The 18,974-nt window shown below is 53.4% G+C and overlaps 1 protein-coding gene across 1 annotated transcript; it reads left to right on the forward strand.

The window, feature by feature from the left end:
• Nucleotides 1-334: 334 nt before the first annotated feature.
• On the forward strand, nucleotides 335-17,804 carry SEMA4A (semaphorin 4A). The gene is made up of 14 exons (XM_065420265.1): nucleotides 335-428; nucleotides 4,949-5,109; nucleotides 5,537-5,599; nucleotides 6,642-6,740; nucleotides 7,936-8,047; nucleotides 8,468-8,584; nucleotides 9,254-9,384; nucleotides 10,806-10,975; nucleotides 11,783-11,933; nucleotides 12,292-12,481; nucleotides 13,353-13,468; nucleotides 13,593-13,756; nucleotides 14,942-15,060; nucleotides 17,155-17,804. Exons 1-14 carry the CDS (start codon nucleotides 335-337, stop codon nucleotides 17,802-17,804), a joined length of 2,337 nt encoding a protein of 778 aa, XP_065276337.1.
• The last annotated feature ends 1,170 nt before the right edge of the window (nucleotides 17,805-18,974 follow it).

Raw genomic sequence — 18,974 nt, forward strand, 5'->3', positions numbered from 1 at the left:
TCAGCCTCCCTGTATCACTGTGGCCCCATCCCAGCCCTGCTCTCAGCTAGAGAGGCTCCTTTCCTCCCTGACGCTGCCTGCGGGGCTCCCGTGATGGAACGAAGGGGCAGAAAGCACTGTCCCTGGTGAAGCATGACTGCGCACGGCCCTCTCCCCAGCCTAGCGCTTCCGCTGCAGGTGGGAGGCTGGGGCTGGGACTCTTTCGTGTGGTTACCTCGCTCGCTTCAACCATCTCTTCCCCTCCCTCCCCACCCTGCTTTCTTGACAGCTCAAGAGCTGGGGCCGGGTCCCTGCAGATTTCACCGAAGGCCTCACCCTTTGCCGATAACCAGCCATGCCCGACCGGGCGCTCTGCCTCCTGTGCAGTTTGGTGATGCCTGCCGCCTTCCTGTGCGCAGATCTGCTTCCCAGGGTCACCTTCCCAAGAGGTGAGCAAAGGAGGATGGGGGGTGGGGTGGGGAGAAAGAAGGATGGATGGATGAGAAAGCAAGAAAAGAGGGGTGGTGGGAAGGAAGGAAGAAAGGAAAAGAAGAGTGCAAAGACAGACAGATGGGCCTGGACAGACAGAAGGCAGAGAGACTAAATAAAACGGAGAAAGCCAAGCGAGAGAGACCGTTGGAAGGAGGAAATGAAAAAGGGGTTAAAGGGAGAGAAAGAGAGAGCTGCGCCCCTCCGAATCGCCCGCTGTCAGCCTCCCAGGCCCGGGGAGGGGCACGGGGCGCCGGTAGAGAGAGAGGCTCCTTGCCTGTAGGGAGCGAGGGGGTGCGTCTCACGTCTCCCTGTCGACGCGGCACATGTAAAGAGCAGGGCTTTGGTCTCGGAAGCTGCTTTTCCCCTGCGAGGGGAGAAGGGGATTAGGGTGACCAGATGTCCCGATTTTATAGGGACAGTCCCGACTTTTGGGTCTTTTTCTTATATAGGCTCCTATTACCCCCTACCCACTATCTCGATTTTTCACATGTGCTGTCTGGTCTCCCTAAACGGGATGAAGGCAGGTGCTTCGGAGGGAGGCTGGGGCAGGGGAAGATGTGAGTTCAGATCCTGAACTCTACCCCCGCAGCCTGGCTTGGGGCTATACAGGACTGGCTGCCAGGACACCTGGGTTCTGTTCGCCGAGCTGCCGCAACAGTGCTACGTGACTGGCTGGCTCACTGTACCTCGGGGTTCCTGTCAGGGGCAACAACGGTGGGATTCACAGTCGGGAGAGTAGGAGATGATATAGACCAGGGGTTCTCAAACTGGGGGTCGGGACCCCTCAGGGGGTCGCAAGGTTATTACATGGGGGATTGCGATCTGTCAGCCTCCACCCGCTTTGCCTCCAGCATTTATAATGGTGTTCAATATATAAAAAAGTGTTTTTAATGTATAAGGGGGGTCGCACTCAGAGGCTTGCTAGGTGAAAGGGGTCACCAGGACAAAAGTCTGAGAACCCCTGATATAGATCGAAGGAGCAGCTGTCAGCACACTGAGGAACTGGGTCGCCAGTGGCTTGAATGGGCCTGAGTTCAAATCCCAGATGGGCCCAGTTTTCCTACCCCAAGGATCTGGCCTGGAAGTCTGACATGCTCTAGCTAGCCTGCCCTGGGCAAGAGGTCAGGGTAGATGATCACAATGGTCCCTTTGGGCCGTGGTGACGTGAGTCTTCCCACCAATTTTGGATCGGGCCCCGCTTGCACAAAACGAACGCATTCTTCCTTTTCCAAACCCAGAGGCAGTAAACGCCAGAGCTCTGGGGAATGCTTATAATTACCCCGGCCTTTGCTGGCACCCTGTGAAAACAAATTCCAGCTGCAGCCTCTCTAGCGAGCAGCCGTCTATTAAACCCGATCGCCTTTCAGCTCCTTCTGAAAAGAAAAGAAATATCACGTGATTTCCACTGAGCTGGGAAGGGGCTTGTTGGGTGGGGGAGATGGACCTGATTTAGGATTGGAGATGAGAAGAGCTAAATACGGCCGACTTGGCTAGAGAGGAAAAGCATCTAACAAGCACTTGGATGTCAAGGAAACAGGATGGTTCGAGAGGGTTTAAAGGATCCAATCTAGGTGCTGCATAGACACCATGAGAGACAATCCCTGCCCTGGATATCTTATAACCTAAATAGGCAAGACAGGGGAAGGGTGGGAGAAAGGAAGGATTGTTCGCCCAGCTTGACAGATGGGAAACTGAGGCATGGAGACATTAAGGCCCAGATTCCCAAAGGCGTTTAGGCACCTAACTCATGGGAGTTAGGTGCCTAAATATCTTTGAGGATCTGGACTGAAGCGAGTTGCTGAAAGCCAGGAATAGACCCCCTGAGTCCACATCCAGTGCCGGCATTACAGAATCCTTGCTCCGAGCAACGGAAAATAAAGCAAAGGAACATTCAGGCTGAATATCAGGCCGTGCTTCCTAATAACAGGAGGCAGGGTTGTAATTAGAGGAGTTGGAATTTGTCCAGAATAAAATCATGAGCCTGATTCTCCCTCTGGCTCCTTTTCCTCATTCTAGCAGAGTAAAAGGGGCCTCAGAGTGGTGTGTAAATGACATGGGCTCTCGAGTTATGCTGCATGAGTAGTGAGAATCAGGCCTCCCCTCCCCCCCACATATTTTATTAAAACAATTTCCCTTCCCTGTGGTGGGTTATTAAATCAATAAGAGTTTTGCAAGATCTAATTTTCTTATTTCACCCTTTGGTTTGGTTTTGTTTTTTGCTTCAGCTCTGGAAATAGACAAATCACTTGGGCTTTGGGATCTAGTCAGTTTCTGTTCATGGGGTGGTGGGGCTGAACTAGATGATCTTGCAAGGTCCCTTCCAGCCGTACAGCTCTGTGAGTCTCTGGAGCTCACATCCACAAATCCTGCAATTTGGGATGCAAGTGCCACAGAGGATTTCTTTTGTCTGTTTGCTTTCGATGTATCTAAATAAACAGTCATGGCCAGTGAAGCGTTTCCGGTGCTCTAAGGCCTTCTGGAAACGTGTTTATAATATTCTAGGCTGAAGCTGCATCCCCTTGTCAAGCCTTCACCCTTGCAAAAACACTGCAGGATCTTCAATGACCACAAACGATCCGGACCGCGTTATTTCTGTCTCATCCTTCTGGCAGCTCAGCGCCCCCTAGCACCACATTGAGGTGGGCCCAGAGGGGAGAGCGCCCCCTGCTGAGTCCCCACCCTGCCCCCTGCAGCACCATGCTGGGGCATTGGGGTCAGCACTGGCTCCGAGGGAAAAGCGCCCCCCACTGAGTCACCAGCAGTCGCAGCCTTCCTCTTTCCCACCCACCCTCAGCCTGCTGCTGCTGAGAAAAGGGCACGCTCTTCCCCCAGGCCCTTTGTAGGGTCCTGCCAGCCGCAGTGCCGGCTCCAGGGACATTTCCACTGCATATGCTGGCTGCTCCTTCTGCCAGTGTTCATACAGCATATGGGGCCTGATCCAACCCCCCCTCTGAGTCCATTCCTTTGACGTCAGTGGGCTTCGGGTCACACCCTAGCGCACTGAAAGTCTATGGGATTAACATGCTACATTACATAGGCACTAAGTTGCAGTATCTATGTTATGTTACAGTATATAGGTGCCAAGTTGTGGCATATACATGCTACATTACGGTATGTTGGCTCTAAGTTACAGTGCGTGTATATATATAGATAGATAGATAGATATGCTGTGTTTCAGTATATAGGTGCTCTGTTACAGTACATGCATTTATTATTTATCTGCATTATCTCCAAGAGGCCCTCACGGAGATCAGAGCCCCATTGTGCTAGGAGCTGTACATACACACAGTGAGAGCCAGGCCACGCCCTGTGGTGTTTCCATACACAAGGCAAACCAAATGTGGGAGGGGAAGTGATTTGCTCCAGGTCACCCAGTGGGTCTCCAGCAGAGCTTGGTCTAGAATCCAGATCTCCTTTGTCATAGTCCAGACCCTTCACCACTGTACCACATACATGCTCTCTTATGGTACATGCATATGTGTTATGTTATGGCATATAGATGGTTATGGTATATACATCTAAATTGCTATATAGATGCTATGTGACAACATATACATGGTAAGTTGTGATATATTTGCCAGAAGCTGGGAATGAGCGACAGGGGATGGATCACTTGATGATCACCTGTTCTGTTTATTCCCTCTGGGGCACCTGGTACTGGCCACTGTCGGAAGACCAGATATTGGACTAGATGGACCTTTGGTCTGACTCAGTAGGGCCATTCTTATGTTCTTATGATCGATGCTGTGTTACAACACACACATGTTATGTAGAGTTTTGTGGGAAGTTACGTTTCTGGTTTTAGCAGGACGTTCCGCCATTTCAAAATTGGTTTTTGTTCCGAATGGGAATGAAACGTAGAATTTCAACAATTCCTCCTAAATGAATTTTTTTTTAAATTGTTTTGAGTCAATTGATTTTGATTTTTTCAAATCCTATCAAATAAATTGTGAAACAAAAAAACCCCAGAGCATTCTGTTCCATGATCAAAACGCTTTGTTTAGGTGATTTTCATCAAAAAATGAAATTCTGTGGAAATCAACGTGTTTCCGACAAAAAAAAAAATTCTGTTGGAAAAAAATTTCAACCAACTCTAATGCTATTCTGTACAGGTGCCACTTTACATATATGGTGCTGAGTTATGGAATAGAGGTGCCAAGCTATGGTATATAGGTGCCACTCTACAGTATGCGGGTGCTACATGATGGGATATTGGTGCCTCTTTATGGTATATAGGACCCACGTTATGGTACACTTCTACCTCGATATAACGCGACCTGATATAACACGAATTCGGATATAATGCGGTAAAGCAGTGCTCCGGGGGGGGGGGGCGGGACTGCGCACTCTGGTGGATCAAAGCAAGTTCGATATAACGCGGTAAGATATTTTGGCTCCCGAGGACAGCGTTATATCGAGGTAGAGGTGTATATAGGTGCTAAGTATCATATACCATGCACTGTTTGATCCCTGCCAGGAGACCCCCGGAGGACCCTAACCAGCTTCAGCCAGGATGGAATCTTCAACTACGATACTTTCCTCCTGAGCGAAGACGAAGGCACTCTGTACGTGGGAGCTCGAGACACCATCCTCTCCCTCCGGGTGGACAGTGCTGGGTCAATGGAGCTGACGGGCTCAGTGAGTAGAGCTCGGCCTTCCCCAGAGAATGGGGAGCATTTGGGGTGCAGGAGGGAGGGAGGCTGATCCAGGGGGTGGGGCAAGTGGAAGTCAGACCTGGGTTCTGTTCTCCCACCCCGTGCCTCAGTTTCCCCATCTGGAAAGTGGGGATAATGGTACTCAGAGGCGAGGAATTGTGAGATGTAATTCATTAATGTTGGTAAAGTGCTTTGAACCTTAAGCGGAAGCCTCTAGAGAGAATAGAACTGAAGAGTCCTGACTCCCTAACCCCCTTGCTCTGACCACTAGACCATATTCCCCTCCCTGAGAATTTTGCTCTCAGCAGCTTCCTTTCCTTCCAGTGCACTATTACAGGCTCTTGACCTTTTCTCCAGGTGGAATCTTCCTCCCAACCATTGAAGAATCTCTCTCTTTCCCCCCCTTACAGATAGTGTGGCCACCCGTGCTTAAAAAAAAGGAGGAGTGTGTCTTTAAGAAGAAAAGCAATTTGGTAAGGAGAGGGGGAGACGCTGGTGCTGGTGCGGGCTGTATTATGCCCCTCGAGGGCGCAGTTAGTCTTGGAGTGTCTATGGAGGGCATGGAGAGCTGGTGACAATGCTGAGAGGTGGGTGCTGGGGTGGGTGGGTGCTTTGCGGTGCCGTGAGAGGTGATACCAAGCGAGGTGCAATTCCTGAGCCTGGCTTCTCACTCCCACACCTTGAACAGGAAGCGGTAGTGCTTGCTGGTGGACTCGGTGGCCTTCTTCTCAGGGTCTCAGCCTGGGGTCCTGGGGGTGCTGTGCTGTGCTTGAGGTCTTTTAAAACATCCCACGCAGGGGGGTGATAATTCTGGTGTCCTGGCCAACTCTTCCTTTGCCTCCCTAACTTCCCCTTGCAGCTCAGCTCGGTCGTGTTCTTCTTCTCCTAAACCGTTGTACAGCTATCACGCTCCACTCTAGAGGTGGCTGTTTTTTAGGGCTGGGCGAGTGCAGCATTGCTATGTGCTGTTGAACAGCTGTCGCATTCCACTTCAGAGGTGGATGCTGTTTAATGCTGACTAGCGATCCCTGTATAGCAGTGCTCTGTGTTGTTGAACAGCTGCTAAGTCCCACCCCAGAAGTGGCTGCATTTTAATGCTGGGTAAATAATCGCTGTGCAGTGTTGCTGTGTGCTTTTGAAGCAGCTGCCACGCTGTGACCCAGAGGTGGCTGTATTGTTGTGCTGAGCAGGATACCTGTATAGTGTTGCTGTGTGCTATTGAACTGCAGCCAAGTCCCACCCCAGAGGTGGCTGCATTTTAATGCTGGCTGAGCCATCCCTGTGCAGTGTTGTCGTGTAGTTTTGAAACTGCTGCCACCCCAGAGGTGGCTGCATTTTAATTATGGGTAAGTGACCCCAGTGAGATGTTGCTGGGGGCTGTTAAATCACTGCTGCATCCCACCCCAGAGGTGGCTGCATGTCAGTGCTGAGCATAGTGATCCTGTTATATGCAGCCTGTGAAGCAATCTGAAATCTAAGCTGTTCTTTTAAGTGGCGTGTTCTTTTCTCCCACAGACAGAGTGCTTCAACTTCATCCGTGTCCTGGTGCCAGTGAACCAGACTCACCTGTACACCTGTGGGACCTACGCCTTCAGCCCCATCTGCTCTTACATTGTGAGTGTCTGGTCTGGGTTGGTGGGAAGCTCTGACTCCAGCACCCGGTACATCGCTTCAGAGCCTGCAAAGGGTTTGGTTCCAGAAATGGGCCAAGAGGCAGGGCTGGTCTGTGATTGACACTGACCAGCTGCTGCCTCTTGGCCCATTTCTCTGCTGGACACAGAGAGACCTTGTGATTCTCTCTGGCCCTCCAGTTCCCCAGACTGCACTGTGCAGGGTTACCACATGGGGTCTCCCTAAATCCTGACCCGGACTGGCGGGACACAGAAGGGGTTTAGGGCCAGATCGGCAAAGGGGTTTAGGCGCCTAACGATGCAGCGAGGCACCTATTGGGATTTACAGTAGCACCTTTGTCCCATTGGTCTTCAAAGGGAGTTAGGTGCCTAAGTGCATTTGAAGATCCCAATAAATGCCTATTTGTATCTTTAAGCGCTTAAACACTGGGAAATCTGGCCTTTATTGACCACCTCGTCGAGGCAGTGTGTGAGGAGAGAGGAGAGCAAGAGAGCAAAGAGGGCGGAGTCAGGACTCCTGGGTTCTATTTCCAGGTCTGAGAGGTAGTGGGGTCTAGTGGTCAGAGCGAGTGGGGGCGGAGTCAGGACTCGAGTTCTAGTCTCCATAGACGAGGCTTTGCTGCCCTCTGTTGGCTCTGTGTGTACATTGAGGAGCCTCCTATATTTTCTGATTATTTCCCTTTCCAAATGAAAGGCCCGGGTTTACGGGAAAAGTGGTGAGTTTACAGGAACCCGGGTCAACATTTTCAAAAGTGGCCTCTGATTTCCTCAAGTTGGAGTCACCAGACGAGAGAACTCATCTGAGCTCTGGCTTGGCTTCTCCTCCAAAATTCAAGGGTGTCCTGATTTGCAGTTCCTGATTATTGGGGTTCCATTAGTATTATAATTTGACTTTATTGGGGTTATATTATGAATGTGGCGTAGTGGCTATAGCCCTGGGCTGGGTCTCAGAAGACCGGGCTTCCATTCCTGGCACTGCCACTGGCCTGTGGGTGACCTTGTTGGTAAAACACGTCGATTATAATATAATAGAGAGAATTATCTTAATTATGAAAGTTGATTCCCCCCGCCCTGTGCCTGGAGTCTGGAAGGGATCTGGCTCTAGGCTGAACTCAAGCGACCACCATTCGGTTTGTTCTTGTTCTGCGACTGATTGATTGATTTTTAATTCCTCGTAGAATCTGGAGAATTTCAGCCTGGTTTCTGGAGGCCGAGGGGAGCCTCTCCTCCAGGATGGGAAGGGACAGTGCCCCTTCGACCCCCGCCACAAGTATACGGCCATCCTGGTGGGTGAGTACCGAGCTCTTTGGAAACCAGGGGCTGTGCAGGGACTGCGTGATGGGGAGGGAGGTGGAACCCGCTGCCCTACAGTGGTCGGCCCATGGACAGTTATGATGCCTCAAAGCAAAGGATTAGGTCTTGAGCTGAATCAGTCGAGTCACATGTCTTTGGTGCGGCAGGTCCCGGATGGGGCTGGCCTGAAAGAAACCTTTAAGGTCCTGCTGTCATCCTTCGATGCGCTGTGTGTAGATTTATCCCTCAATGCCCGGGTCACCCACTCTAATCCATCAGGGTAACGAGTCCTAGCTCTGGGACTTTTCATACAGAGATCTCAAAGCACTTTACCTCTCTCTGACTAAATAACCGAGCCCAGAGGCACCGGCACAGCTGCCGGCCCGGGCTTCCCTCACCACCTCTGTCCGCCTGCAGATGGTGAGCTCTACACGGGGACCATGAACAACTTCCAAGGAAGCGAGCCCATAATCTCCCGTGCCCTGGGCAGCAGGACCTTTCTGAAGACCGATACCTTCCTCAGGTGGTTGAATGGTGAGGAGGGGGTAGGAGGGCCTGCTCCTGCTGCTGGGAACGGGGTGGGGCGTGGGGAAGGGCAGGGGCTGAGGTAGCATCTGAAATCGATAGCTGCCCATTTATGATCTTCCAGACACGGGACCTGACTCTGTTACCTGGTGGGGTTGGGATGAGAGGCTGCAACACCCTTTGAGCTCTTCATGCGCTGAGGCTGTGCTCAGCCTGGCTCCGGGGCCAGTTAGAGCAGCCTCGGGGCTGCTCTAATTTACACTGGGCTCCCCTTGGCCCCCTGCCGTCCCTGGGAAGCAGAGAATAACCACAGCATAAGGCACTGTACTCATGCCCACAATCTGCCCCCTAAGCCGGGGCGGGAGCAGCTCCACGCTGGCCAGGGAGAACCCTGCTCAGGAAGGATTCTCAGGGGACCAGTTCCCCCACTTTAAGGCCCTTTAGCCACTTAACGGGGCCTCACATCAGTGAGAATCAGGCTCAGGGACTCTTTGCTCGGGTCGCCATCACCTATTAGCCAACAGGCGAACGGCTGGTGCCCACTGGCCTCAGGGATGTGTTTCCTAGGCAACAAGCCCCCAGCCTCCCATGGATATTTACATGCCCCCCCATCTGCCCCTCGGGAAGCAGCACGCAGGGACTGGGCATCTAACCCGCCTGGTCTCCTTCCCCCCACAGTCGACGCGGGCTTCGTGGCCTCGGCCAACATCCCTGGAGACGAGAAGGTCTATTTCTTCTTCGAGGAGACGGCCGAGGAGTTTGATTTCTTTGAGAAGCTCACGGTCTCCCGGGTGGCTCGTGTGTGCAAGGTCTGAGGCTGGCCCGAGTTGGCTATGAGAGCGCGTGCGCTCCTATGTCCCGTACCCCGGCATTGTCGTCTCTCCCGCTTGTGGCCTGCCCCGGTGACGACAACTGACCCACCCGAGCCAGAGGGCCTCCGTTCTGCCCTCCGTGGCATCTGGGCAGCTTGATTGCCATCAGATCTGTGCCGGGGGCCTTGCATAGACGTAGACATTGACGAGGAATAAAATTCAGTTGCCCCTTCCCAGAGCTGGGCTCTAGCAGAAATCCGGGACGGTTCCGTTTGAATGAGAGGTGGCTGGTGTCACCTGTTTATTTACAGGTATAGACACATGCTGTCCCGTTTCCCTGCTCTGCACCAGCCTAGGGCCCAGGAAGGGGGGAGGGATAGCTTAGTGGTTTGAGCATTGGCCTGCTAAACCCAGGGTTGTGAGTTCAATCCTTGAGGGGGCCATTTAGGGATCTGGGGCAAAAATCTGTCTGGGGATTGGTCCTGCTTTGAGCAGGGGGGTTGGACTAGATAACCTTCTGAGGTCCCTTCCAATGCTGATATTCTATGATTCTGGCTGGCCTCCACTCCCTTTCAGGGTCTCCCTGCATTCAGACCCCAGCGCTCCATGTGGGTTATGGGGCAGCTTGAGCACCATCTATACATATCTATGTGGGGAACAAATATTTGATGGTGGGCTCTTCAGTCTAGCAGACAAAGGTCTAACGCAAGCCAATGGCTGGAAGTTGAAGCCAGACAAATTCAGACTGGAAATAAGGCATCAATTTTTAACAGTGAGCGTAATTAAGGGTTGGAACAAAAGACCGAGGATCATGGTGGATTCTCCATCCCTGACCATTTTTAATTGGATGTTTTTCTAAAGGATCTGCTCTAGGAATTATTTTGGGGCAGCTCTCTGACCTGTGCTGTACAGGAGGTCAGGCTGGATGATCACAATGGTTCCTTCTGGCTTTGGAATCTATTAATCCCATATCTTAAAATGGCTCACTAGCCTCCTAACAGCCCGTTACCACTGTCTGGGTGGTTTCCTGCTTGTATCCACCTTTTTAGTTCCTCATACCTCACTGGCCATGCACGAGGGCTTATTACAACATCATTGTCTGGAACATCAGCTGATCAGAGCCTGGTGGTTGGTTTACTCACCACAGCTGTACCACTAGAATTTCCCCTTTTTATTTTGAGCAGGGGATTGAGTTCGGGTCTCCCCACAGGGCCACCCTTCCTCTCAGACCTTCCCTTCATTCAGAATAGCTCTTCCCCTGTTTGGAGCAGCATATACACCCCCTGCTGGCGGAGCTGTACCAGCGCAATGGCGGCATGGCTGTGCGCTGACCCCCAGGACAAGCCGTCCTCTCAGCTGTCCCTTTAAGGAGAGGCCCTGCTCCGTTCAGGGTGACCAGGCATTCCTCTCTCCTGCAGAATGACGTCGGAGGACAGAAGGTGCTGCAGAAGAAATGGACCACGTTCCTGAAAGCTCAGCTGACATGCTTCCAGCCTGGACACTTCCCTTTCAACGTGATCCATCACTCCTTTGTCCTACCCCAGCCAGGAGGGGGCGCCGTCTTCTATGGAGTCTTCACCTCGCAATGGTAAGGCAGGAAACTTTCCTCTCCTGCCCAAAGGGCTTTGAAATCCCCCAAGGACCCACGTATTCCCAGGCTCGCACACCCACAAATCCCCTGGCTCTAACGCAAGAAGGACATTTGGGGGGAGGGGGCATCTGTCCATCCTGCCCATTCAAATGGGTATGCTGTACCCAGAAAGTAGGACCCCTTCTGCATTATGGTTCACCCTGAATATTTCATTATTGCAGAACATGTCATTAACCTGTGGAACTCCTTGCCACGTGATATTGCTGAAAAAGTTGCTTAGTACATTTCAGAACTAAGAGATGAGACTGGTGTCTAGTGGTTAGAGCAGGTGGCTTGGGGTCAGGACTCCTGGATTCTAGTGCCACATCTAGGCGTGAGTGTGATTTAAGAGTTAGAGCACTGGGGACTGGGAGTTGGCACGCCTGGGTTCTCTGCCCAGCTCTAGGAAGGAGCATGGGCCAGTGGTCCGAGGAGGCAGGGGCTGGGAGTCAGGACTCCTGGATTCTGTTCATAGACAAGTGCCTGTCACTCCGGGGTGGTGAGAATTGATGCTTTGCAAGTGGATGGAGGCCCTGGATGGAGGTCGCTGTGGAAGCGCCTGGCATTATTATTTCAGAAGGATCCAACGTTTATATGGCCAAGGAACAGCACTTAGAGAGGGCCCCAAATGGGGTGGACTCCCCATGCCCACTCACCCACACATCACAGGCAGGGTGTGGCTGGATCCCACATCTGACCTGCCCACCTTCAGGGTCCCCCTAGCGCTGGCGTGTACCGCTAACAGGATCACTCGTCCCTTGGCAGGCAGATGGGAGACGCTGGCAGCACGGCGGTGTGCGCTTTCAACCTGGAGGACATCGAAAGAGTCTTCAGCGGCAAATACAAGGAGCTGAACAAGGAGAGCTCCCGGTGGACGACATACAGCGATGGGATCCCTGAGCCCCGCCCTGGCAGCGTGAGTATCACCTGCTTCGCGCATCTAATGCCACGGCATGATGATGTGTGGGTCTGCCCCGAAGGATGACTTTGCAGGACACGGTTGGGGTTAAGCCAGGAGGCTGGGACTCAGGACACCTGGGTTCAATTCCTGCTGGTGTCACTGACTTCGGGCAAGGCACTTAACTTCTCCGTGCCTCAGTTTCCCTGGATAATAGACCATCTGCCTTGCTTTTTACAGGAAGCTGGCATAATCAGCTGTGCTTTCCCCCTTTGCAAGGGTGCGTAGAGCAAAAAAAACCAACCCTAAGCCGGTCACTAGCCCAGATCCCGCAGCTGATAGCCCTTCTGATCCTGCCTTTCTCCTCCCACTGCAGTGCTCGGTGCACCCATCAGCGGACAAAGTCCTGACCTTCATGAAAAACCATTTCCTGGTGGATGAGAAGGTTGCGCCCAGGAACAAGCAGCCGCTGCTGGTGAAGCAGAACGTGAAGTATACGCGGATCGCAGTCGATCAGACCCACAGTGTCACGGGCACCTCCTATGAGGTGATGTTCCTGGGAACAGGTACGGCTCCCATGAGCAGGGGAAACCACCTCATCGGTGCGTGGGGCTGGATTCTGCACCCAGCTGACGGTTTACCCAATGGTAAAGCTCCCATTGACATCAGTGGGACGGGGACAGAAACTTATCGCCGGAGTCAGACGAGTAATTCGTTTTCCGGTGATTAACCTGAAAAATTAAGAAAAAATTCATTTCGGGTGGACCGGAAATGAAACTTTTGGGGGTTTTGGATGAAACTAAAGAGTTAAAAAAAAATTAGTTTAGTTTTTGAGACTTTTGGGGAAAAATGAAATTGAAAATTCAAAAAAAAAATTTAAACATTTTGACTGTTTTTTTGTTGTTGCCAATTTGTGTATTTGTTATTTTGGAATTTGTGTGTTAGGAGAGCAGGGGGGTGTTTCACCCCATTTTACCGGCCAGTCTCAGCTCTGTTAATTGCACCCTGCCCATTGCATTTTCAGTTAGGTATGGCTCTCCTTCACTTCCTGTCTCGTGCATTGTTAAACACATTTACCGCTCTTCACCCCAGAGGTGGCTGCATTTAATGGTGGACAAAGTGGTTTGTATAAGCCTGACAAGGTTGGTGCCAGCCAGCTAACAAAGTGCTTTGGAGGCATACTGGGGCAAAAGGCCATGTATAAACGAAGGATCATTCTCTTTTAATGAAGCAAATTGTATGAGAGAGAGAGAGAGAGAGAGAGAATTGAATAGACTAGCCATTTAGATCCAGATACTCAACTTCCACTGAAATTAGGAACTTAAATACCTTTGTTACACACAGTCAGCTTAGAGAAGAGATCAGCTCCTCAAAGAGAAGATGCATTATCTCAGCCCCATGGTAAATACACTTGTGTCCCTATATTTCCTCCCACAGATCAAGGGTTCCTGCACAGAGCAGTGGCTCTGGCCAGCGGTACTCATATCATTGAGGAAATCCAGCTGTTTAAGGACCCGGAACCTGTGCAGAACCTTCTGTTCTCACCTGGGAAGGTAGGAGACCTACAGATCTGCCTGGTGCAGCAGACAAGAAGGGGAGACGCTGCCCCATGTGCAGCCGGGCGGTGCTAAGTAGGTGACGTAGATGTGACATTTTCTGTGGGTCTCCCCCCTGCAGGGGATTCTGTATGTGGGGTACTCCAAGGGGGTGCTGCAGGTGCCGCTGGCCAACTGCAGCGTGTACAGGAGCTGTGCTGACTGTGTCCTTGCCCGAGACCCCTACTGCGCCTGGGACAGGCACAGCCAGTCGTGCCAGGAGACCCGAGGCACAAACAAAAACACGTGAGTAGCTCAGTGTGTGGAACAGCTCCGGCGTAACCTCCGAGAGGGAGGCAGCCATGTCTGGTGGTTAGACCAGAGCCTGGCGAGTCAGGGTTCTATTCCCTGCTCTGGGAAGAGAGTGGGCTGTAGTGGTCAGAGGCAGGGGGCTGGGAGTCAGGACTCCTGGCTCTGTTCCCAACTTAGGGCATTTCTGGGTCTCGGGGAGTGGTGGGAGTGGGGAGGGTGAAAAGCCCCTAGTGTTCCCTAGCCCGAAGGCCCCGCCCACCAGGAATACAGCCCTACGGTATTGTTAACGCGCTTCGCTAGCGCTGATGGGCATTCCACGGGCACCACGCTCTCAGAGCATGTGTCACTGGCCAGTCGCCTGTGGCCTCGATATAAATCCACGGTATGCCCACATCTGGAATACTGTGTGCAGATGTGGTCGCCCCATCTCAAAAAAAAATATATTGGAATTGGAAAAGGTTCAGAAAAGGGCGACAAAAATGATGAGGGATATGGAACGGCTTCCGTAGGAGGAGAGATTAATAAGACTGGGACTTTTCAGTTTGCAAAAGAGTCGACTAAGGGGGGATATGACAGAGGTCTATGAAATCATGACTGGTGTGGAGAAAGTAAATCAGGAGGTGTTATTTACTCCTTCTCATAACACAAGAACTAGGGCTCATCAAATGAAATTACTAGGCAGCAGGTTTAAAACAAACAAAAGGAAATATTTCTTCACACAATGCACAGTCAGACTGTGGAATTCTTTGCCAGAGGATGTTGTGAAGGCCAAGACTATAACAGGGTTCAAAAAAGAACTAGATAGATTCATGGAGGATAGGTCCATCAATGGCTATTAGCCAGGATGGGCAGGGATGGTGTCCCTAGCCTCTGTTTGCCAGAAGCTGGGAATGGGCGACAGGGGATGGATCATCTGATGATTACCTGTTCTGTTCCTTCCCTCTGGGGCACCTGGCATTGCCCACTCTCGGAAAATAGGATACTGGGCTAGATGGACCTTTGGTCTGACCCAGTATGGCTGTTCTCATGTTCTTATGTCCTGGGACCTAAGGGAGGACTTGAACCCAGCTCCTCAGGGCGAGCCCAGCAACCAGCTCACCTCCCGTCCCCACGTCAAGCAGCGGCTTGAGAGCGACTTCATTGCCTTGGGTTCTCAGTGTGTCACTTCTCCCTCTCTAGGAGTGACTGGCTGCAGGACGTCGAGACGGGTAGGCCGGGGGCTACGTGCCAGCAGTTCAGTGGGAGAGGCAGGGCCACGCCCAGGTCTCGGGACGACTCGGGCAGCAGCCTGGTAAAAAGTTGAGTATCGACCTTCTGGGTTTACTGTGCTTGGGGCACGTGTCTGCCGGCGGGTGGGGCTCTAAGCCTGCAATGCTACGAGGGGGGCTGGGGAGGCCCCGCTGCAAGCCAGGGTGGGCTGCCTGCTCTAGGGAGGAGCTGGATCCGGGGAGGAACGAAGGGGGCCACGCTCAGTGCTTCTGAGGCATGGCGTCTCTGGTGGGCTTTGGCCCTGCTTTGCAAACAGCGCGGAGCAAATCCCATGACAAACGCTTCAATCAAAAATAATGTCACCAAGGCAGCGCTCAGCCCAGTAATAAATAACACGTCAGGGTGCCAGCCCCCCTAGACCACCTTACATCACCACCCCAGGGTGCCAGCCCCCCTAGACAACCCTACAATACCACTCCAGGGTGCCAGCACCCCCAGACAATCCTACAACACCATGCCAGCCACTCTGGGCAACCCTACAACACCACGCCAGGGTGCCAGTCCCCCGGACAACCCTACAATAACAAACTGTACAGTTCCCCCTCTGTGCCCAATCCACTGAGGATTAGAGGCTGTTGCGGTGCTGGGAGCTTTAGCTCACACTACAGCAGCTCGTGATTTTAGCTCTGGAGGTCCCCACTGGTGCATCAGCCAACATGGCAGCCATCCCATGGTCTGATACAGCGGCCGCCCCTGGCTAGCAAATCTCCCGGTTCCTGGCCAAAAGTTGCTATTAATTGAAAGTTGCCAGTAAGCTCTGGGGTGTGCCTTCCCCGGCTGCAGCCCCGTAACTCTGCCTGCAGCCGGCGCTCGGCGTGCCCCAGCGCTTCCTTTCCTGGCTGCAACTCGGAAAGGAAGCATTGGGACGTGCCGAGTCCAGGCCCCCTGTGCCAGGGCAGGGCGCAGCCTGGAGAAGGTACCTTGCACCCCTGCAGGTGCCCACTGCCCTCACCCGGGCTGCTGCCCAGCCTGCAGCCTCCCCTCCCCACCCGCAGTGCCAGGACTCCAGCAGGTGCTCCCCAGTTTGGCTGAGGATGCAGGCACCCCAGCCTGTTCCCTCCTGTGCAGGTGGTGGGTCCCCAGCTGTAGCCAGGGTCGGATGTGCCAAGCCTGGGACCTTGGCGCTTCCTCCCCTGGCTGCAGCCGTGCAAACCTGCCTGTGGCCGGGGCCTTTCTTCCGAAACCAGCTGTCGCTAAGCAGCCTGCCTGTTGCCAGGATCTGGATCCCCAGTGGGACGGGATCAGCTCCCGGCAAAATGTCGCTAGTAACCGAAAGTTGGTCATATTGGGATTGCTGCAAACCGGCACCCGCTGTACTTAGATATACTCTTCAGCGCAGGCACTGTCTCTTGGCTCCCCGTTTCTCCCGCAACCAGCGCAAGGACGCCCTAAATATTAGTAAGTGACTGCCCAAGGTGCAGGGCAGTGGAGAACTGAGCCCGTTGACTCCAATTTCAGCCTGGATTCTGCTCTCAGTGACACCAGTGTGAATCCAGAGTCACTCCAGTTGCTTCCATGTAGTTTATACTGCACTCAGAGACTAGCCCTTCCTGGTCTGACTCTCCAAACTGCTTTGTTTTGTGGTAACGCCCCCTGAGGTGCAGAGAGAGGGGATGGGGGGTGGTGGTGCTCAGTACCTTTGAAAATCAGGTTTCTCACTAGGTGCCCAGGTTGGAAGTGGAGCTGCGTGAAATTTTTCACAGGCACCATGTTTTTTGTAATGAAAAATGCTGATTCAGAGACACCAAAACATTTCGTGCATTCGTGTCAGTTTCGCACCACTTGTTTGTCCAAAAAAAAACCCCTCAACAATTTCCAAAAATATTGAAACATTTCAGTTCAAAATTTCCTTTCGTTTCCAAATGGATTAGCCATCTAAAAACCCTCAAAATCGAAACCTTTCGTTTGACCTGAAACACTTTTTGTTTTTCACTTTTCGACTGGCCACAAAAATGATCACGGTTGGTCCAATTTGAAATGAAGTTTGTTCCCCGCAAACGCCGTGACTCGCCCCGGCTCTAGTCGCAAGGGGCTGGTGCCAGCTCTTTAAACAGCAGCGGCAGCTGGTCCGGGTGGGCAGCCAGAGACTCACCGCTCCCTCTCCCCTCCTTGTATCTTTCCAGCTTTGAGCCCAGCGCTGAACTCTGTGATCCGGCTGCCCTGCCCGCAGCTCTCCGCCCTGGCCAATTACAGCTGGAGCTACCCAGGGGATAAGACCCCGGCGGGGCTGACGATGTTGGACAATAAGATGCTGGTGATCATCATGCAGCGCCAGGCGGCGGGCGAGTACACGTGCTGGGCCAGCGAGAACGGGCACCGCCAAGCTGTGGCCCGCTATGTGGTGCAGGACCCCACGGAAGGCGACATCCTGAGCGAGAGCGGAGGGGACAGCATGGTCGGGCAAGGGCTGGAGCGGGGGGCAGGCCCACAGGGCGGGCACCGCTCCTACTGGGCGCAGTTTGTGACGGTGACGGTGCTGCTGTCGATGACGCTGGCCGTAGCAATGGCCATGGCCGGCTTCTCCTACCACAACAGGCTCAAGGCCAAGAGCAAGGTGCAAGGATGCAACACCCCCGAAGCCACCAAGGTGTCCAATCAGGAGAAGGTGCCGCTGAACGGAGGCCGGAGCCCACAGGAGGGGGCCAAGGACCCCAGGGACTGCTGCGTCCAGATGGAGGGGCTGTACCAGGGCACAGACGCGGACAACAACAGGTTAAACGCCAGCTTGGGGGCCGGGGAGGGTTCCCAAGGGGCGGCTCTGGAGAAAGCATAGGCTGGCCGTGCCTGCCCCGACCCGCCTTTTGTCTCGAAATCAGCCGTGTCGTGGTACCGAGCAGCCCTACGATAACAAACCAGTGTGTGTGGCTCAGCGCTTGAGAGCGACCCTACAATAACAAACCGGTCTGCGTCCAGCCCCCAAATTCATAACAAACATCGTATCAGCTGGTGAGACCTTCCACACAGCGCGCCCAGAAACGGCACCTGCTCCTCGTCAGCGTGCCAGCTGCTGCCGCCCGCCCATGGGTGGGTCGCTGCACCGCTGAAGAGCGATGGGCCCAGCCTGCCTCACTGCGCTGCCTGGGCATCACCACCAGACTCATGGGACGGGCGTTAAAAAAAAAAAAAAAAAAAAAAAAAACCCTCCGCTTTTGGGTTTCCACACCAAGCAAGAGACAAACAAGGAGCACATCTGGGGCTCTAGATGACCAGGTTCAAAGGAGCTGGGGGACAGAGCGGCGCTGGAGGGTGCGTGAGCCCTTCCTGGCTCGTGCCCGCCAGGGATTTCAGCAGGGAGCAACCCCGCTGTGGGATCTGAAGGGGCACAGTGTTGCTGTGTCTACAGAGCTAAGCTGCGTGTGTAGCTGCTGCCTCCCGGGCTGTTGCCCCCAGCACTGGCCTGGACCAGCTGGGAGCTGCCACGTCCGTGCCACGAGAGCTGGGAACAAAGGCCAACGAGCGATACCGCAGCTGCACGTTACATAGCGTGCCCCTGGCCGGCTCAGTCCTCCCCTGTGTGGGATGCGGTTGGTGCCAGTCGATGGCTGGGTGTAGCTCTGCCGGGGCCCAATCCGGCTCCTCGAGGCTCTGAATATGGGGTCTAATGTTCTGCCTTTGAGTGCAGGGTCAGCAGTTCAAAGCCAGCCCTGCCTGGCAATGATCAGACAGCTGATCCTCGTCGGCCTGTGAGCAGCTGGGCTCCCCGTCTAGTTCCTGCTTGGCCAGAGGTCTGGATCAGAACAGCCATTGCTAACTGGCCCCCTCAGCGGGGAGACCGGAGATGGCCCACATCACGGAGACTGCGCTCTGCTCTGGGGGGGTGTCCTTCCATCAGAGGGCATTGTACTGTCACTCCCTGCTGTGTGTGGGCAGAGGGCTTTAGGGCCTGATTCTCATTCACACTACAGCCTCTTTACACCACTCCGGTCCGGTAAAGGGGGCATCA

The sequence above is a fragment of the Emys orbicularis genome, chromosome 20 (assembly GCF_028017835.1).
Source record: "Emys orbicularis isolate rEmyOrb1 chromosome 20, rEmyOrb1.hap1, whole genome shotgun sequence".
Taxonomy (NCBI): Eukaryota; Metazoa; Chordata; order Testudines; family Emydidae; genus Emys; species Emys orbicularis.

Bases quoted from the DNA above. Each gene is read 5' to 3' on its own strand.
- SEMA4A (XM_065420265.1), top strand. From the start codon at position 335: ATGCCCGACCGGGCGCTCTGCCTCCTGTGCAGTTTGGTGATGCCTGCC. The intron at 8,585-9,253 runs GTGAGGAGGGGG...TTCCCCCCACAG, and splicing joins CTTCCTCAGGTGGTTGAATG to TCGACGCGGGCTTCGTGGCC. The intron at 12,482-13,352 runs GTACGGCTCCCA...TTCCTCCCACAG, and splicing joins GGTGATGTTCCTGGGAACAG to ATCAAGGGTTCCTGCACAGA.